Here is an 18,328-nt window from a genome sequence, read left to right as displayed (position 1 = left end):
GGGCATGGGGGGAGGAGGTGGGCCAAGACTTGGAGACATGGGCTGAAGGAGGTACACTCAAGTAGGCAGGATTCAGTGGGGAGTGGGGAGGGCTCACCCTGATACAAGCCTTCACCGCCCGGCACTGAAGAAGGCTGGTCTCTTAAACGACCATCAGAATGGCCCCATGGTCGACTGGATGAGTACCATGGCCATGGAAGGTCAACAGAGACCTCAAAATTGCCACAAAGCAGGACAAACAAAGGCCAAACGGGTAATGCAGGGAATGGTACAGCTTACGGCCTCCACAGCCAGAAAGAAAAAGAATAAAGTAAAGGAAAACAAGACTCAAAGGAAAAGATAAAAAGTGGCATCCCTAAAGAGGATGGAACGTGCCCAGAGACAGGAGGGAAACCTAAGGTTCCAACAGTAATGAGAACCTTGGAAAAGGAAGGTGTGAGGAGGAATCTGCAATGCTCCTGCATGCCTGTGAAGGAAGCACTGAGAATGTTGCTGGATATAGCAAATGTTCGAGCCCCTTATATATGCCAGGTATCCTGGATCCAGCAGGAAGCAAGACCTACAGAGCTTCTGCCTTCGGAAGATTATGCAGTGCAGAGATGTAAATGACAATGGCAGACAGTGATAAGAGCTGGGAAGAAAACCACAAACCAGAACAATGGTACAGTGTTACAGGAGGGAGGAAGGGGTGCTCTTTTAGATAAGGTACTCAGGGGAGGCTCTCTGAGAAGCTGATGTCTGAGCAGAGACCAGAATGAAGAGAACAAATTAGCCATGTAATTATTTGGAAGAAAAGCATTTTAGGCCAAGAGACAACAGCAAGTGCAAAGGTCCTGAGCTCAGAACTACCATGGTGTGGTTCAAGGAAGAGGAATGGGCCAGTGTGGCTAAAGAAGAGGATGAAAGGACAAATACAGGCGGTGGGGGGTCAGGAAACAAAGAGAGGAGCCAGATCTAGAAACCATGTTAAGAAGTTCAGATTTTATTTCAAGATAGGACTAGTGGAGGATTTTGAGCAAGGAAATGCCAGGAATTAAACTCATTTTCCAACTATCACTCAGGCTGCCACATAAAGAATAGATGTCAGTGGCACAGGAGCAGGAGAGGTAAAGAGCTGGTACAGTCATCTAACCGAAAGAAGGGAAGGTTTAGTCCTGTGCAACAACTGGCAAACTGGCCTGGCAGCCAAATCCAGACCCCTGTCTGCTTCTGTAAGTAAAGTTTTACTGGCACACAGCCACACCCATTATTTACACATTTTCTATGCCTTTTGCTACAACAGCAGAGTTTAATAGTTGCAACAGAGCCTATATGGCCCGTGAAGCTGAACACATTGACTACCATGCCCTGTACAGGCAAGGTTTGCCAACCCCTGGTCTGGGGCGTTGGTCTGAGTCCAACAGAGATGGTGGAGGGTTCTAGGCAGACTAAGAGAGCTTACAGGGCAGAGGCCAGACTCCAGCCCAGGCTCTTCAACCCCAAGCCCACTCTCTGACTGCTGAGCAATAGAGCATTCCCCCACCCTCCCGGCCAGCCCCTCCTGGCCTCTGAGGGATGGAGGCTCCAAGTCCGATTCTGACAGCAGCCTTTGAAGAGCTCCTGTGACAGCCCAAGCTAAACACTCAGAGTGGATACTGGCTTTGCCTCTTCTCCTAGCATACAGCTGCCCTTCATGGCCGCCGTCACTAATGAGACACAGGCCACCAGCCTTGGTGATATCGGAAGCCTGCAGATGCCACAAGGTCCATGTGGATCCATATGCTGGATCCCACACTTCCCTATCTCAAGTCTTATTTTTTTTCAGTAAGTAGGGGCCAACTTCCAACTGTCATATATGAATCTCAATGGCTGGGCTTTCTCCAAAGCCCCAGGAGGACCCCTCTGTCCTATGCAACAAGCCTGAAGTACCAGGATATGAACACCCCATGGGCAGCCCTCCATCATGCACTGGTGCAGACTGGGGTACAAATATCCCAACTCTCTCACACCTTAGGAATCTACACTGAATCCTTGGCTTCCCCAGTAGGAATGAGCTCCAGATGTCCACAATGCTCATTTGCTTGAAAATGCCCTTTTTCAAATGGTCCTTTCTCCTGGCTTCATCTCCCAACATCCCAAATAAACCTCTTGCACTCAAATCCCTGCCAAGTCTGCTTCTAGGGGTCCCTGCCCTGTTTGCTCCGATCTTCACTCCTCTTCCAATCATAGGCTGTGCCTTTTACCACAGCCACCTGCCTGCCAATGGTTTCCCGCTGGTCACCGTCAGGACCAGCGAAGAGAAGAAGAGATGGATGCAGAGGTCCAGCCTCGAAAGTGTGCACTACGGTCTATGGACCATAGATGGGGGTTTCATCAGCGCCCCCTCATTCCCACAGAATAAAACTCCAACTCTGCTCTAGTGCAAAGACTCAGAATATATCCCCTGACATACATTTGCCACCTCAAACATGTCACCCATTTATGTCTGAAAACTGCCCCAGACTGGCCCTGCTCAAGAGCCTGCCAGGCTGAGGAGTCCACTCAGATGAGAGCACTTAGAAAAACTTTCTAGGACTTTCTCAAATGGCATCAATTGTTTCACCCTCTATTTCCTCAGTTCCCATCGATTACAGGGCTACTATACTGAATCTTATAAGAAATAAACAGAAGGAAGAGCATAGCCTGAGACACCAGCTGGCCTGGCTTTAAATCTTGGCTCCATCACATATCAGATGTGTGATGTTGGGAAGGTTACATAACCTCTCTGAGCATCTGTGCCCTCATCTGTAAAAGGGGCATGCTAACAGCCCCTATAGAATACGTTATCAACAGGGTTAGTAAGAGGTTAGTAAAATGACTGTGCACTATAGGTTTGCATGGTTCTTCACACTATCTGACCCATAGCTGGGACTCAATAAACCATGAAACAAACGAACGTAAGAACAAGTCTGCTACTCCAACCATGCAATCTCTAAGCCAGAAGCTGTGAACTCAAATGCCTATAGAAACCAGACTAGTAATGTCAGCAAAATGGGCTGAGTGGCCATGGGTCAACCGTGTCCCAGAATGGAGCAGCCACACTTGTCCACTGCTGCCACGGCAGGCTCAACGAAGCCCCATCTGATGCAATTTTAGGAGGCCTTTAAATACTGGAATAAGATGTATGTATGAATGAATGAATAAATAAATGCAACATAATAAAGCATTTCTGCAATGACCTCAATCTGATTTCAGAGACAGACCTTCAGATGGCTGAACTTAAATTTCTATCTATTGTCCTTTTAAGCAGGACAAAGAAAAATGGCCAGTGTACTTAGGCAGTACCCCTTAATAGTAAAATATGATTACTCATAGATGCAACTGTGTGGCTATCCACTTTGTACTAGGATCTATACATGTGCTGTCTCCCTCTCATAATGGATACAATTAGATACACTCACCCCCCCATTGAACAGATGAGGAAACTGAGGCCCAGAGGGAACACTTTACCTAAAGTCACCCAGACATCTGGGGCCAGGACTGAGATTGAAACTCAGGTGTGATTATATCCAAAAATCCCTACTCTCGGTCCTCCCAAGCTGCCCTGGTAGGTCACATCCAGGGTATTGAATTCAGAACACATGACTCACAGTGCCAGTATTAGATTTCTTCTGGGCACGAATCCACATATTGATAAGAGGGTTCTGAGCCCATGGTAGTTGTTATATGGAGTTGGAAGATGGATTTAAAAATCAAGACCAACAACAAATTTTTATGCAAATTTTCATCAGGACCCATCTGACTCACTTAGGTTGAAGGCACCTATGTCCTTGGGATAAGCAAAAACATCTTGAAATCAAAGACAGTAGGAAACCCAGCAATGGGGAGAGAACGAGTGCATTTGTAAGCACTGGTCCGGAACAGGCAAGTTGAGGGCCTGGATTGTCAACAGAATGAAATCTCAATTACAGAGTAATCTAACGTATACCTAGGTACATTATCACAACTCAATAAACAGCTCTTCAGAATTAAGTAATTCCAATTTGCTTTCATTTTGATCTGTGTCACCCCGAGAATTTGATATTACCTACGCTCAAATTACATGGCATCTTCTAAAGCACTGATGCTCACAATCCCAGGATAATGCAAGAACCACTGGCCAGCCAGCCATAAACACACCAATTGAGAGACAGACATCGCTTGGCATGGTGCAAGCACCTGCTATAGACACTGTCAGAGCGGCCCCCCATCTAGCTCCTGGCACCCTTGGGCACAGAGCAACCTTGTGACCTCCCAAACCCAGTACAGCCCAAGTTCTGAATGAATGATGCCATGTAGTCAGGTGGCTCAGCCCCAGAAGGACTGGCTAACTCATCCTTTGCCCCCAGATTCCTGGCTCACCAATAGGCAGATACAGGAGGGGACCCAGGGACTCTGACCTAGCATGGACACCAGGACCCAAATTTCCCAAGTCCCCATGTCAGCACCCACTTTCGTATTTCCTCTGCCCCCTTCCCTATGGTTGGCACAGGACTGTATGGGGAGAAACCACCAGTGCCCCTCTGCAGAGGAGTCCCACTCAGCCAGTCCTTAACCATCTCTTACCTCTTTACCTGGGAAATCCCAACCTCGTTAGCAAGTTATTTAACAAATACGTCCAGGGCAAGCAGCCGAGCACCATTCTAAGAACATTTTTTTTTTCATTCTAAGAACTTCTGCACACAGTCTCATTTAATCCTCTGGACACACACCAGTCTTTGGTAGTTAATCCTATATTCCCATTCCCTGATGAGCCAGCTGATGCTGGGAGAGGCTGATGTTCAAAGTCAACAGAGCTGGGATGAGATGGGGCTGGGATTTAAACTCATGCATCAAGGCTCTAGACTTCTTTCCTGTCTCTGAATTGGAGAGAAGTAAAGAAAACTTGGGGAAAAATCTGCCCAAGGCTGGTTTTCCTTCTGTGACATGCCCAAGCCAGCTGCCTGCCCCTCAGCCCACACCACCTGTGTGATGTGGAAACCAGGAACTAGAAATTCAATTAGGACAGCAGCTCCATCCCCTGGAAGAAGACCTAGCCCTTGAGAACACTTTTGTTTAGTTTCCTCAAATTGTCTCCATTCCCTAAAAGAAGCAAGATTTATACATATTCCTTGTTGAGTTTTTTTGTTTTTTTCACAATTGCAAATATTTCAGTCCTAAAGTATCTAACCATCCTGCTCAGTCATGGAAAGGGGCGCTGGGAGGCCAGTGAGTCATTCTTCATAAGACACTTGCCCCCAAATGCTCTGGTTTGCTGCCCTCACATGGGTTCTTGGCCAGACATCCAGGGTGACAGGCTTCCTCTGACTGCTGCTGCCCTGGGGTCCTCTGCCTTTCATTTTCTTACTTGGCTTGGTTACCATTAGCTATGTAGGGATGTGTGTGTGTGTGTGTGTGTGTGTGTGTGTAAAGGGTTAAATTCATTTCTCTGGGAACCTGAATGATAGTAAGTACTCCATTCCAGAGAGGCAGGAAGCAATGGTGGGGGAAGCATGAGTTAAAAAGGCAAGTTAGCCATAGGTCCAGGGACCTGCCATGAGCTCTGCATACAATTTAGACCCTTTCTACTCTGTTTATACCATCATGATACTGGGTGTCAACAAAGCTACAACCCTCAGGCCCTTTGGGTATGGCTCAAATAGCAGGAACTAGCCCCAGGCTGGACACCAGCTCTAACCCCTTACAATTGTTTCTCAACCTGGCTGTGGTTGCCCTCCTCACTGTAAAATAAATTAAAATAAAACCAAGGTGTAGTGCCACAATTAGAGGACTAAATGAGACCACATGTGTGAAGGGACTTCTACCTTCAAAGGGCCCAGCTTCTAGCTTGTCACCAACTAAAGGCAAAAGGAAAAAAAAAAAAAATGGTTGCCAAAAAAAGTGATATCCCACAAAGGTTTCCTCCAGGTGAAATAAAAGGGGACCAGGTTAGAGGAAGCACACACTATGAAGGAGGCCACCCCGCACATCACCCAGCACACAACAGCCAGGGCTGCAGATGAAGGCTCTGGAAGCAGCAGTGGCTCCTGAGTCATAGTGACAAACATGGCCAGTGTGACGGTCCCTCAGTCCGAACTCCAGCCCAGGATGCACAGCCCACAAAGGATAAACCACTGTCCCAATAAACCCTGGCCACCCCTCTAAACAAAGGCAACAATGCTTCACCGTGGATCCCAACCTCTGTCCCAAAGGCCTCTGGACTTGGCATCCAGCACCTCCTCCTCCACAATGAGTGACGTAAAGGAAGAATAAGCTAAGTGCCTTCTGGTTCCATTTGTCTGTGTGAAAAGATCAGAGCGCTCCACTAGCTGCCACAGTCACTCTTCCCATTATCTGCTCACCAGGCTTGTGCCGGGCACCTGCAAGGTGTGGGCAGGGCTGGGGAGAGCACAGGCGGACACAGTCCACCCTCTGGTGGGCTCCTACTCCAGGGTGCGAGGCTGCCACGCAAGAGGTATGATGAAGTTCCAGGGGAGGGGGGAAAGCCCAGGAAATCACAAATTCAGTGAGTGCCTCAAAGGCCTATAAAAAGCCACTGCGTCACAGAAATCAATCTTATGGCATCAAAAGAGCAAATATATGAGCCTAATACAATTGAAATGATGGTTTCTTTTATATATTAATGGCACTCAGTGTAAACGATTTTAAGATTTTTTTTCCCCCTCTTGGTTGTTTTGTTCATGACTGCCTAATTTGTTGATCTTCAGCTTAAGTGTTCATGGCATTATGGAGATGAAATGAGTTCCTGCTGAGGCCAATAATTCATTCACTCATCCATCATTCAACAAGTATTTTAAGGTTGAGCCTTATGATATGACCAAATGCGTGGGTCAAAACAGCCGAATGCAGGCGGTTTTGTGTTTGGGCACACGGGACTTGTGCCAAGCCCTTGACTGAGCCCGGGGGCACTTGTGAACCAGGAACCAAACAAACAAAAAAAATGCCCCTATTCTCAAAGAGCTCATATTCTAAAGGACAAGATGGAAAATTACCAAGCACAGGAATAAAGGAAAAATATAATTTTGAAGCATGATAAGTACTATGTAGAACAAGGGACAAGGTGACCTGAAAGCACCCAGTAGCACGGGGCCTTGGGACATCATCTGGGAGAAGGCCTGACGGCATTCAAGCTCAGATCTGATTGATGACAAAGGTAGGGCATGTAGATATCCATCTAGAGTCAGGACAGCCCAGGAGAAAGAATCTCAGACTAGAGCTCCCTGTCTAGGTGCAGGCAGGACTACCAGTTACATGCTAACTAGGAGCTAGAGGTCAAGACCTTGATATCAACCTGTGCTTTGACCAAGGAAACCAACCCAGGAGACCTCTGGGGGGCAGCGGGGGGGGGGGGGGGGGTCAATCCATATTTTCACCTTCATATGCACAGAGTATCATTCTACAGCTAGCATAAGATGAATAGCTTCATTATTTCATTCACTAAATTATGCTATATTAAAATTTTAATCGGTGAACATAACGCTGGAAAATGAGTACATCCATACGCTGCGATTTTCCAGTATGAACTGTCAAACCTTTTTTTTTTTTTTTTTTTTGCAAAAGCAATATTGCTACACTAAGAAAAATCCATAAAGATGCTCCTATTCTTTGGCCTACCAACTCTACCCCTAGGGAATTTATCCCAGGAAATAACCTGGTTCAATAGAATAAAAATGTTCTCGTTGGAAGAACTCCATTGAGGTGTTAATTGATGCACAGAGGAAAAATAAAACAAAAACGAAAACACCTGGAATTACCTAAATGACTACAAATAGAGAGATTTTAAGAAATGGGGTGATTCACTTGATGAAACAGTATACAACCATTAAGCATTACAACAAAGATTATATAGACTTTCAAAAATAAATGGGATATCCAGCCCCTTGGAAGGAGCAGAAAAGGAAGCAATGTGCATATTTTAATGTAAAGCATGTTGACAATACCTCAAGGTGAACAGGAACAAGAAAATTGGAAAGAATTGAATCAAGGCCAGCAGGGTGGGGGCATTATTTATTTCGAAAGTCCTTCCAAAATATTGTCATTAAATTGAGTTTTCAATAAAAAAAAAAAAAAATCCCTCAGAAACAATTGTACTCCCCGGACACGGCAGTAGAACAGTACCAAAACACAAGGACGTTGGTTCATTCTGACTTCAAATGCAAAATAAGCCAAATCTGTAGATGCCTTCTGTGTTGTGTACCCCTTAGGTTGGCACCGGTGGACCCTTTAATAAGACTCACCTCATAATAACAAAGCCACATTGCATGATTTTACAGTAATTTCACCTCTTTCTCTGCAGTGGGGGAATGGGGGACTGGAAGGGGTGTGTCTTTCAACTGACTGGAAGGAGGAATGGCAGATGAGAAGAGGCACCTGGATTCCTCCCACCCTCTGAGGATGGGGCCAGGGCAGCCCAGGGAACTCAGCCCCACTCACCTTTCACAATAAGCTCAGCATAGTTGGACACACCGGAGCCGCCATCGGAACGGATCACACAGCGGTACTTGCTCACGCTCCGCTGGGCTGTGTCAGCCACACTGACCGTGGCTGAGAAGCGTCTGTGGTTGACCACGCGGGTGACCATAAGGGCCGTGTCCCGGCCGTTCCATTGCTGCAGGACAGAGGGAGGGAAGGGGAGGAGAAATCGCATCATCATATAGCCCCTAGGGGATCCCTGGTTCAGAAGGGGCCGTGTTTTCCCCACACCCCTGGGGCCAGGGCTTTCCACAAGAAGGAGTATCCAAGGCTGGCTTTTGCAAGCAATCTGCCTCAAGTACAAACTTTGCTAGCAAGCTGATTCAGGAGGGCAGTGCCTGATGGTCAGAAGAGAGGGCACAGGCCTCCTCCCAACACATTGCTTCCTTGCTTGGCCTGAGCTTAAGGCTGGCATTTGGCCCTAAGCCTTCCTCCCGCCTTCCTTCATCTCTGAAGCAAAACCCACAAGGTTCCTCCAAAGACAGAAAACATAACCCATGAAATAACAACAAACAGCCTGGCCCCCAGGCCCGTGGCTGGTGTCCTGGTACCACAGCCATAGGCCCTGAGGGCACCTCACAGTTACCAATCTGTTCCCAGGTATGGTGTGGATGGGGGCTTTCCAGCACCTGTCCTCCTTGGCATTTGCTCTTTCCTCCACCTAGAACCTCTTATCTGCCTGGGCACATTCCCTCACTCTTAAAAACTCATACTCAGCATATCGCTATATCCATTAAGTTCCCCTGGACTGTCATGCTACCTTCTAGAAACTATTCAATCTCTGGTGGGTTTGTGTTTGTGTTTTGCCTACACGTTTCCCACCATAGACTAGACCCTGAGCTCCCCAAGGTGACTTAGCCCCTTTTCATCTCCAGCCCTGTGCCCAACCTCTCGAGTTGGTAAACATTTCTACAATCGAGGTGAATGCACAGGCATTTTTGTCGGTACTGTGCTGAATCTCAGGTACGATATTCTGAGTTTGAATGAGTCTCTTCTACAGCAGCAAGTTATAACAACTAATAAGCACGTGTCTGAGGATGCAGCCTGAGTAACTTTTAAACTTCCATGAGCCAGACCCTGAATCTCCTTTTTAATCCTCCCAGCCTTGTTTGAGGTATCACTGCAGCTCTTCTTAGCAGAATGCAAATGTCAGCATGGCTGTGTAAATATACAGAGCAAGGAAGTCCCTCATCCAGCTTTTCTGACTTCGAGGCAAGTATCTTTTCCCTGAGACCCTATCCTCACTGCTTTTATTTCTTTACCAAAGTAAAACTGAGTGCTTTGTCTCACTGGAAACCTCAGGATTTAGGAGCTTCCTCACACCTGGAAATTTCCATGATGTAATCCTCATTGCTTCTTGTCCCAAGCAAACCCTTCGAGCACACATGTGACCTGCTTCCATCCATCCACACTCCCATCAGTGATGTGTCAGGACTGCAACAGGAGAGGGGGTGGAGCTACCGTGCTTAGCTGTCCCAAGCAGGTGAGATGGAACAGCAGGGGAGGGCAGGGGGCAAAAAGCCAAGAGACACAGAGAAACCAAGGCTTCTGCGTGACTTGTTCCAGGAAGATTGGTGGAAAGGGAGGTTGGAGGGGATGGTTTTCTTCATTTTACTTTTTAGTATTTTCTAGACTTTCTGCCTCAAACATTGCTTTTATATTTGAAAAGAATAAAGTAAATAGTATTTTTGAAAAACATGCAGCATTGAGGGGCAGCCATAATCCTCTCCCATTTCAGAAACTCAGCAATAGGACTGGACAAGAATAATGCAAGGGAACTGAAGGGAGAAAATCATTAGGGCTGAAAGTGCCCACCACCTGCCTCACGCCCAGATACATTTTTGCAAGAGATGGTACCACTTGCTCAAACTCTGATCTGATCTGGGGAAAAGCTGGCTGGACACACAGAAAGGCCTCAGAAGACATGAGTACACCAAAAACAGCTCATTTTTCTCCTCCTCTCTGGGCAGGGCTCCTTCATTCCTGGAAAGAGACTGATGAGGTTCTGGCTGAGTATTTTCTACCCTGATTTACTTAGAACCTCAGACATTTTGATCTAAGTTAACAGCGACTAAATATCACTATGGGCTAAGTGTTCTACATTCCTCCTTCATTAATTCCTTACAAAAATCTGTAAGGAGTGGGGGCACACTCATTACCTCCATTGTGCACAGGAAAAAGCTGAAGCTCAGAGGAGTGAGCTGCCTGTCCAGGCCTGCACAGCTTGCAAGTGGCAAAGCTGGGATTTGTATGCAGGGCATCTGGTGTCCGGGCTTGGCCTAAAGATACTAAGTGTTGCTCTAATGTGGGGTAACTACTCCCTGCCCCTCACCTCCTCCAGCACACTTATTCCCAAATATGGAAGAGGGTAGTTAATGAGTGTGGCCAAGATCTACCTATGTGCCACCAATTTCTTAGCTGGGGACCAAAAAAAAAAAGAAAAAAAAAAAGAAAAAGAAAGAAAGAAAGAAAAAAAAAGCAAAGACAGGGATGGAGGAAGGGATATTGTGTAGGGGGAAATAAGCAAAGATGTAGACATTTCCTCAGATCTCCCAATGCTTTGAACAGTCAAGAAATTTGGGAGATGGAAGACACCAAGAACAATGCCAGCACGTGAACTCTACAGACCATTAGCCAAGAGGCAAGTGGACAAGAAACGTGCTAAGAAAGAAAATAAACCTCAAAAGAATTATGGGGAACAAACAAAGCCACTTACAGATTGCAAAACGGAACAAGAAGTGAACAGCAGAATCAACACCGCAGAAAAGCGCTGACCCGGGGGAACAGTCTTAAGAAAATAATCCAGATCACCAAAAAAGCACAGATGAAAGCACAGAAGGGAGGCAAATCGATGAAGAAAACAGCGATCAGACGACGACGTACTAGGTAAGAAACCGGTACTCCTGAGGATGGGAGCTCAGGGAATGAACACGAATCCTATCCCAAGACACATCAGCTCACATGCCTGCATTAAAACGATACTGAAATCTTCAGATGGAAATGGCCTCCCATCCTCGTGACAAAATTTACGAAAACCACAATAACTGAGGTATGCGTTTTATTTCACAAAAATATTCGATGTAAAGGATTGGGAAGTATATAAAAATCCAGACAGGAAAAAAAATACTGTGCTGGTAAATAAGTAAACAAACCAATGTGGCATAAAGCGTCTTGTCTGTAACTGCTCCCAAAGCCCCAGAAACCTCTCCCTCCTGGATCTGGCTGGTGCCCCAGTGGTCATAGATGAGCTCCCAGGAGGCTAGATACTTGGGAGAGGCTGGGATGGGAGTTAGGGAAAAGATGGGACAAGGAAATGGTAATAAAAGAAATGCATGCCAACACCCAATATGTGCAGCCTCCAGGCCTGGTTCAAGTCTCTGAGCTTTGGTTTCCTTACATCTATCATGGATAGCATAGTGGTGCCTGCTTATGAAGTTCTCATGATACAGAAATGACAATGTGTAGGGAATACTCAGCACATGACAGCATATTCTGGTGTGAGCTGAGCTCTCCAAACTAACCATGAAATCAACCATGAAAAGTGGGTAAGGATAATAGCCTCCCACAATGTCCGTATGCTAAATCCCTGGAACCTGGGAACATGTCACCTTCCATGGCGAAAGGGACTTTAAAGATGTTAGCTTCGGGATCTGGAGGTGTGGCGACGATCCTGGATCACACAGGTGGGCACAATGTAATCACAACTCACCTTGTATAAGAAACCGGGAGGAGAGTCAGAGTCATAGACCGGACATGCGGTCACAGAAGCAGAGGTCAAAGTAACTAATGGCTTGAAGGTGGAAGGAGAGGCCAGAACCAAAGAATGCAGACAGCTTCCAGAAGCTGTAAAAGGTAAGACAGTGAATTCTCCACTACACCCTCTAGAAGGAACACAGCCTGGCCAACACCTGGATCTAGCCCTGTCAGACTCCTTTCTGACCTCTGATCTCCACCACCACAAGGTACTAAGTTTGTGTGGGTTTATTATTATTATTATAATTATTATTTTTAAGTTTGTGTTGTTTTAAGCCACTGTGTCTCTCTAATTTGTTGCATCGGCAATAAGAAACCAACACAAACAGCAAAGAGCTGATTACGTGCAAAGCATTCATTTTTTATATTTAGCTTAAATTTTATTTTGATGTGACCTCCAGCATTACTTTCTTAATGATGTCACATTCCAGCAGGACCAGAGAGGAGAAAGTGCATCCCCCTGAACAATTCAAATTTTTCCCTTTAGTTTCTGAACCACCAGGCTTTCTCCCATTGAAGGAAAGGAAATTGCAGGTTGTCTTATAAAATCTCTGGAAAATAGGCCTTTTAATAATCACACTTGTCATATTGGGAGCAGGCAACAGCAGGACAGGAATGGGCAGCAGAGCCCAGAGCCATGATAGGAAATGGAACTGTGATGGACCACCGGCAAGGACAAATGAAGGTGAAGTTCAGGAAGGTGAGCCCAGACGGAAGGGCAAGTAGGGGCTGAAAGTCAAAGCAAATGAGCAGCAAGCCAGGAACTGAGATCAGGAGGGATTCTAGAAGACCAGGCATGGTGACAGGCTCAGAGACCAGAACACCATGACAACATGGAGAAGGGATTTAAGCAGAAGGCATGTGTCGGCAGCACAGGTTCCCACCGTGGTCTCGGCCCCAGACACAGGCAGAAAAGAACATGCAAGGTGAGAAAATAAGGGGAGGTTTCATCAAGCAGGAATAGACTCAAGAAATCCAGGCTCACAGGCAACTGAGCAGGTTTGAAGGGGTACAGGGAGGGGTGGAGCAGGCAGGGAGCCAAGAGCCTGAAACGGACCTCAACCCAGAGACGAGGTGCAAGAGGAAATCCTCCCAACCAAGACGCCAGGTACCACACAAATGCACAGGGATGCAAATGGCTAGGCTGCTAGGAAAGGGGAGCGGGACAGCAAAGAGAAGCCAAAGTCCTGAGACAAGCCACGGATGATGCATATGGAAGCCTGGGGAAGAATCTGTCAGAACCCCCATGTAGCCACTCCTGCATGCTGAAAATTCTCCTTTGGTGCCTATGAAATTTTCCACATGTAAGTATGTCCTCCTTCTGAAATTTCAACTATACCTCCTTTCTTCTCTCAGATTTGCATCTATTATTCTAAAATGGAATCATCTTCTGGCCCCTGTGTCTGTGGCAAATTGGATAAATTTCCCAGTGGGCTCTGATAGAACTGGGGTTCCCAGAAGCAGAGTCTGAGACATGGTGACCTACTGAGTGCCCTCAAGAGAAAGAGAGTGAAAGACAGTGAGGGAAGGAGCCGAGGAAGGATGTGGTCAAAACCTGGTCCAGCTTCAGCCTGATTCCACCTCGGGAGCCCAAAGTATACCAGAGTGGATCCCAGCTTGACGCAAGGAGCCAGCACTGGTACCCCACGTCAGTCACTCACTGGCCATGGCCTGCCAGGTAGGGAAAGAAGACTATTCTCATTTGCCCCTAGGCAGTTCTCTGGGCAAAGGGGAGCTGTGAGCTTTTGGCAGCCAATCATGCACTGCGGAAGGGTTGGGGGCACTGGCTCAGAAAGGACACCATCCAGGACACCAATGGGATCTCTCCTACTCGCACTTTCCTATCTCCTTCTCCTCTTATGGTACATTCATAATACATGTGGTCTCCTGAAGTTCCGTGAGCCACTGCCTTGAGATTTGTGGGTAGTCTGCTCCTGAACCTATGTTCAAAAAGGCGGGAAAGGGGGGACCAGGCTGGGAACGGGACTCTACTAACACTACTTGGGAAAGCTTGAGTACCCCTGCAATCACACGCTGCTTCTCCCAGAAGTCACATATCTCCCATGAATAAAAAGTTCCATAACTAAGTGGGTTTGAGAAATATTTTGCTCAACCTAACAAAATTTGTCTGAGTATTTAAGTAAAAGTCACATTAACATTTGTGAGTACATAGTCTGTTAGGCACTGCATTAACTGGCTTCCATAACAGAATTCACTTAATCCTTTAAAAATCTCTATGAAAGTGCTTATCTGAGGGTGGTTCCTGGACCATCAGCATTACCTGGAAACCTGTTGGAAATGTAAATTTTAAAGAGAATCCCAGGCCTATATCCATCTGTAGATACTATTTATTGGGCTGGGCAATCTGTGTTTTTCCCCTTCCTTATTCTATTATTAACAACATTGGAAATGTCCTCATTATTCAACACAACATAAAATGAGAGAGTACGGGATGTGGAAGGTATAATTTCTGCCCAGAGGAATTTACAGGAAGAGTTAAAATTCCAACAAAACAGCAAAAAGGAAAAAGTATAAAGTTGAGTATTGAAATAGCATGTTTCGTGGAGGACAATAAGGTCAGCACTGAGAGCTATGCTCTTAGATGAATCCAGAACACTGGTTCTCAAAGTGTGGTCTGCAAAGCCACTATAGGAGCATCCCCTGGGAACCTGTCAGAAATGCAAATTCTCTAGCCCCACCCTAAACCTATGAAATGGGGAACATGATGGGTGGGGACAGCCCAGTTTTAACAAACCCTCCAGGTGCTTTCTCATGCACGATAAAGTGAGAGAAGCCCTATTATTACTTCTATTTTACAAATGAGGAAACTGAGGCAGAAATAAATCAAGCAATATGTCTTCTCAACCTTCTCATGCCTTTTCAATGGTACTTTTCAACAGACCCTGCATACAAATCCCCTGGGGCTCTCATTAAAAAGCCAGATTCTGGGATCCCTGGGTGGCGCAGCAGTTTGGCGCCTGCCTTTGGCCCAGGGCGCGATCCTGGAGACCCGGGATCGAATCCCACATCAGGCTCCCGGTGCATGGAGCCTGCTTCTCCCTCCGCCTGTGTCTCTGCCTCTCTCTCTCTGTGACTATCATAAATAAATAAAAATTAAAAAAAAAAATTTAAAAAGCCAGATTCTGACTCAGTGAGTCTGAACCAAACCACATGGGCTGTAGCAAGTGTCATATGACTTTGCTGAGTGACTGAGTTATTAGCACATTGACCCAGGCAGTCTGATTCCAGATAAGGAGGCCTTATAATCCCAAGGACCAACTGCCATCCCTATGTGATAATGCATGATTACACCAGTACTCTGTGAGGGGAGGGTAGAATGTGCCCTGTTCTAGAAACTTACTTTGCTTCTTCAAAGAATACCAACTGCCATCTTGCAGGAAATGATGAAAACATTTTGGGAAATTTTGTGACAGAAGCCAGATGCCTAGCTTTCTGGAAACCTCAGTGGTCTCAAAGTCAGAAATATCTACATAAAGATGCACTGCCCAAGCATTTTCCCACATTCTTGGCTAACAGATTCACTGAGGATATTATTAAGCAATGGCATACCTGACATGCTACTAGGTTCAGGTGAGGTTTTCTTAATCCAACTACATAAGTCTAAAGCAGGGGCTCTCAAGAGTTAGCAGGCATTGGAATCACCTGGAGGGTGATTCAGCAGGTCAGGAGTAAGGCCAGATAATCTGCATTTTTTAAAAGATACTATTTATTTATTCATCAGAGAAGAGAGAGAGAGAGAGAGGTAGAGACATAGGCAGAGAGAGAAGCAGGCTCCCTGTGAGGAGCCTGATGTGGGACTCGATCCCAGGATGCCAGTATCACGACCTGAGCTGAAGGCAGATGCTCAACCACTGAGCCACCCAGTCGCCCTAGACAATGTGCATTCCTAACAAGTTCCCAAGTGATGCTGATACTGCTTATTTTGTCCTAGGTCTCCAAGATATGAAGGTTATCACTGCCTTAAGTCCCTCAATATTTGAAAGAGCCAAACCATACCACAGAACACATGAATGCAAACATTCCTTAAATCCAGGCCACTTCCTGTCGCTGAACAATTGGTCACTGCACCAAAGATGCCAAGCCACTGCTGTGCCATTCGAAGCCAGCTCATGCTCTACTGGCAAACCAGAGTCCAGACCACTGGCTCACTGGGCCCACTGGAAAAAGGTTATCTGTTATCTTTGCCCAGAGGTTTTGCCTGCTTGCCAAGCTCTAAGCCCATGAGGATGCATCTGCCCAGAAGGTGAACCTTTATCCAATTCATCCATCCAGGGGTATACACGTGTTCTAAATTGAACGAAAGCACAGTAAAAGCCTAAGCAGTGGTCCTGCTTAATCCCATTTTATACTCATGACTCTTTCATCATGGCAACCGCTTCCTCTGAAATCTATCGTTTTTCTTTTTCCTCTTTCATTGGCTTGTCTCTCTTTTAAAACAACTCAAATTCCATCTTTCCTTAGCTGCCTTTTTTTTTTAACATCATTTGAGAGTCACCCTCTTTACAAGAACAGGGGCTGCAAAAACCCACACTTTAGTATTTCTGACCCTGGCACACATGTATCCTTCTACCCCCAAGCAAGACTTACCTTCAGGAACTACCTAGAGAGGAAACCAGAGAAGCACTAGATGCCACAGAGTCTGCTGTTTTCACACTACTCTATTACAGCCATGGAGGCATCTCTAATGGCCTCATCATTTTGCAATTCCCCCTCCCCTCTGCTCCTATGTCATGGCATTATTCCCTTCACAAAGAGATAAGACATAGCCTGAAAAAATGGCTGTCATTATTTCAGAGAGAGCATGCAGACCTGTAATTGATTTGTGATTGGTGAAAGAGGAAATGGTACTGTCTTTAATAAAAGGGAACGGGTATGCAATAGACATGATGCCTGTTCCACAGGAGATGCTCTAATACAGGGTCCTGGAAGCCTTCTCTCCTGGCAGGCTAGAAAATATTTAGGTGAAATTCTCACAATTCATTTGCAAATGAATATTCTTTTCACTTCTAGTCCTACTGCTTCAAAGGCATGACATTTGGAAACTCACTAAAATCTGACTCATTGATTTTCTTAGGACCATATTTGTACCTCTCTGGCAGTCTCTAAAGAATAGCTTTTGATTATTTTTTATTAAAAGTTAAAAGAAATAGAAGTGGACATAAATCATTTCTGATTAGCTGTACTGAAGTCTTCCCCAAGGGCCCCCTGTGCGCATGGCGGACTACTCATTTGGGGCTGACGTCTGGGTTCAGAGCTCCTGCAGAGTCTGCAGATTTGGGAGGGTCCTGGATTAAGCCCCAGAAGGAATGAGAAGCCCTGAGCAAAGAGGATGAGCAGCTGGTGAAGAGCGAGCACACATGCCGCCTCCCTGTGTGGCACTATATCCCTTTGACTACTTCCAGTCCTCTCTCTGAACACCTATTCAAAGGCCACTTCCTCCAAGGGTGCTTCTCAGGCAGATACTCATAGAGATCCTCCCGACTCTCTACCCAGCAGACCCTTCTCTTTCCCTGGTAGCCTGGTCACATTTGTGCTCAAATATCTGATTCTGTGTTACTCAATATCTGTCTCTGCTGTCAGACAGTAAGCCCCCCGAGGACACGACGCAGGTGCACCTTGCTCACCACTCTCTCGCCAGCTCCCATGTGCTGGGGGCCGGGAGGAGCAGAGATCAAATTTTGAAGCGCATACGCTGAGGACAGGCTGAGGGAAGGCCCCCAGGAAAGGGTTTAGGAAGTAAAGGAGGAAACAATAAGTGTGTGAAGGGAAATTTCCAGGTCCGAGTTGGCTAGGATCCTCAGAGCTGTGCTGTACAGGATGAGAAAGGAGAGGCTTGTGCGTCAGGTACCGAGGAATTGAAGAGAATGCAACCTTCTGTGGATCCAAAGCCCAGCTAGATTTCCATCCCCTAGGGTGGCCCTAAAGGAGCTGTTTTTGATCTAAGGTAACTAAGGTGATAATGAAAGACAAAGTATGTGGAGATGGTGCCAAGGTTGCAAATACGCTAAAAACCACTGAATTCCAGACTCGCTAAGCTTTATGGTTTACAAATTATGTCGATAAAGCTAACAATAAAAAGTGAGGG

The 18,328-nt window shown here is 46.2% G+C and overlaps 1 protein-coding gene across 9 annotated transcripts in view; it reads right to left on the bottom strand.

Annotated features, from left to right (window-relative positions):
* PTPRT (protein tyrosine phosphatase receptor type T) overlaps positions 1–18,328 on the bottom strand; it is a 1,030,023-nt gene that overhangs the window by 648,590 nt on the left and 363,105 nt on the right. For all 9 annotated transcript variants that reach the window (XM_041733397.1, XM_041733399.1, XM_041733398.1 and 6 more), the window contains one exon: positions 8,431–8,605. In XM_041733397.1, the coding sequence (XP_041589331.1) occupies positions 8,431–8,605 (175 nt within the window). The remainder of the gene's footprint in view (positions 1–8,430; positions 8,606–18,328) is intronic.

This window comes from Vulpes lagopus, chromosome 18 (assembly GCF_018345385.1).
Source record: "Vulpes lagopus strain Blue_001 chromosome 18, ASM1834538v1, whole genome shotgun sequence".
In the NCBI taxonomy this organism is placed as follows: domain Eukaryota; kingdom Metazoa; phylum Chordata; class Mammalia; order Carnivora; family Canidae; genus Vulpes; species Vulpes lagopus.
The sequence above is the reverse complement of the archived record's forward strand: the minus strand, read 5'-3'. Positions and strand labels throughout refer to the sequence as shown.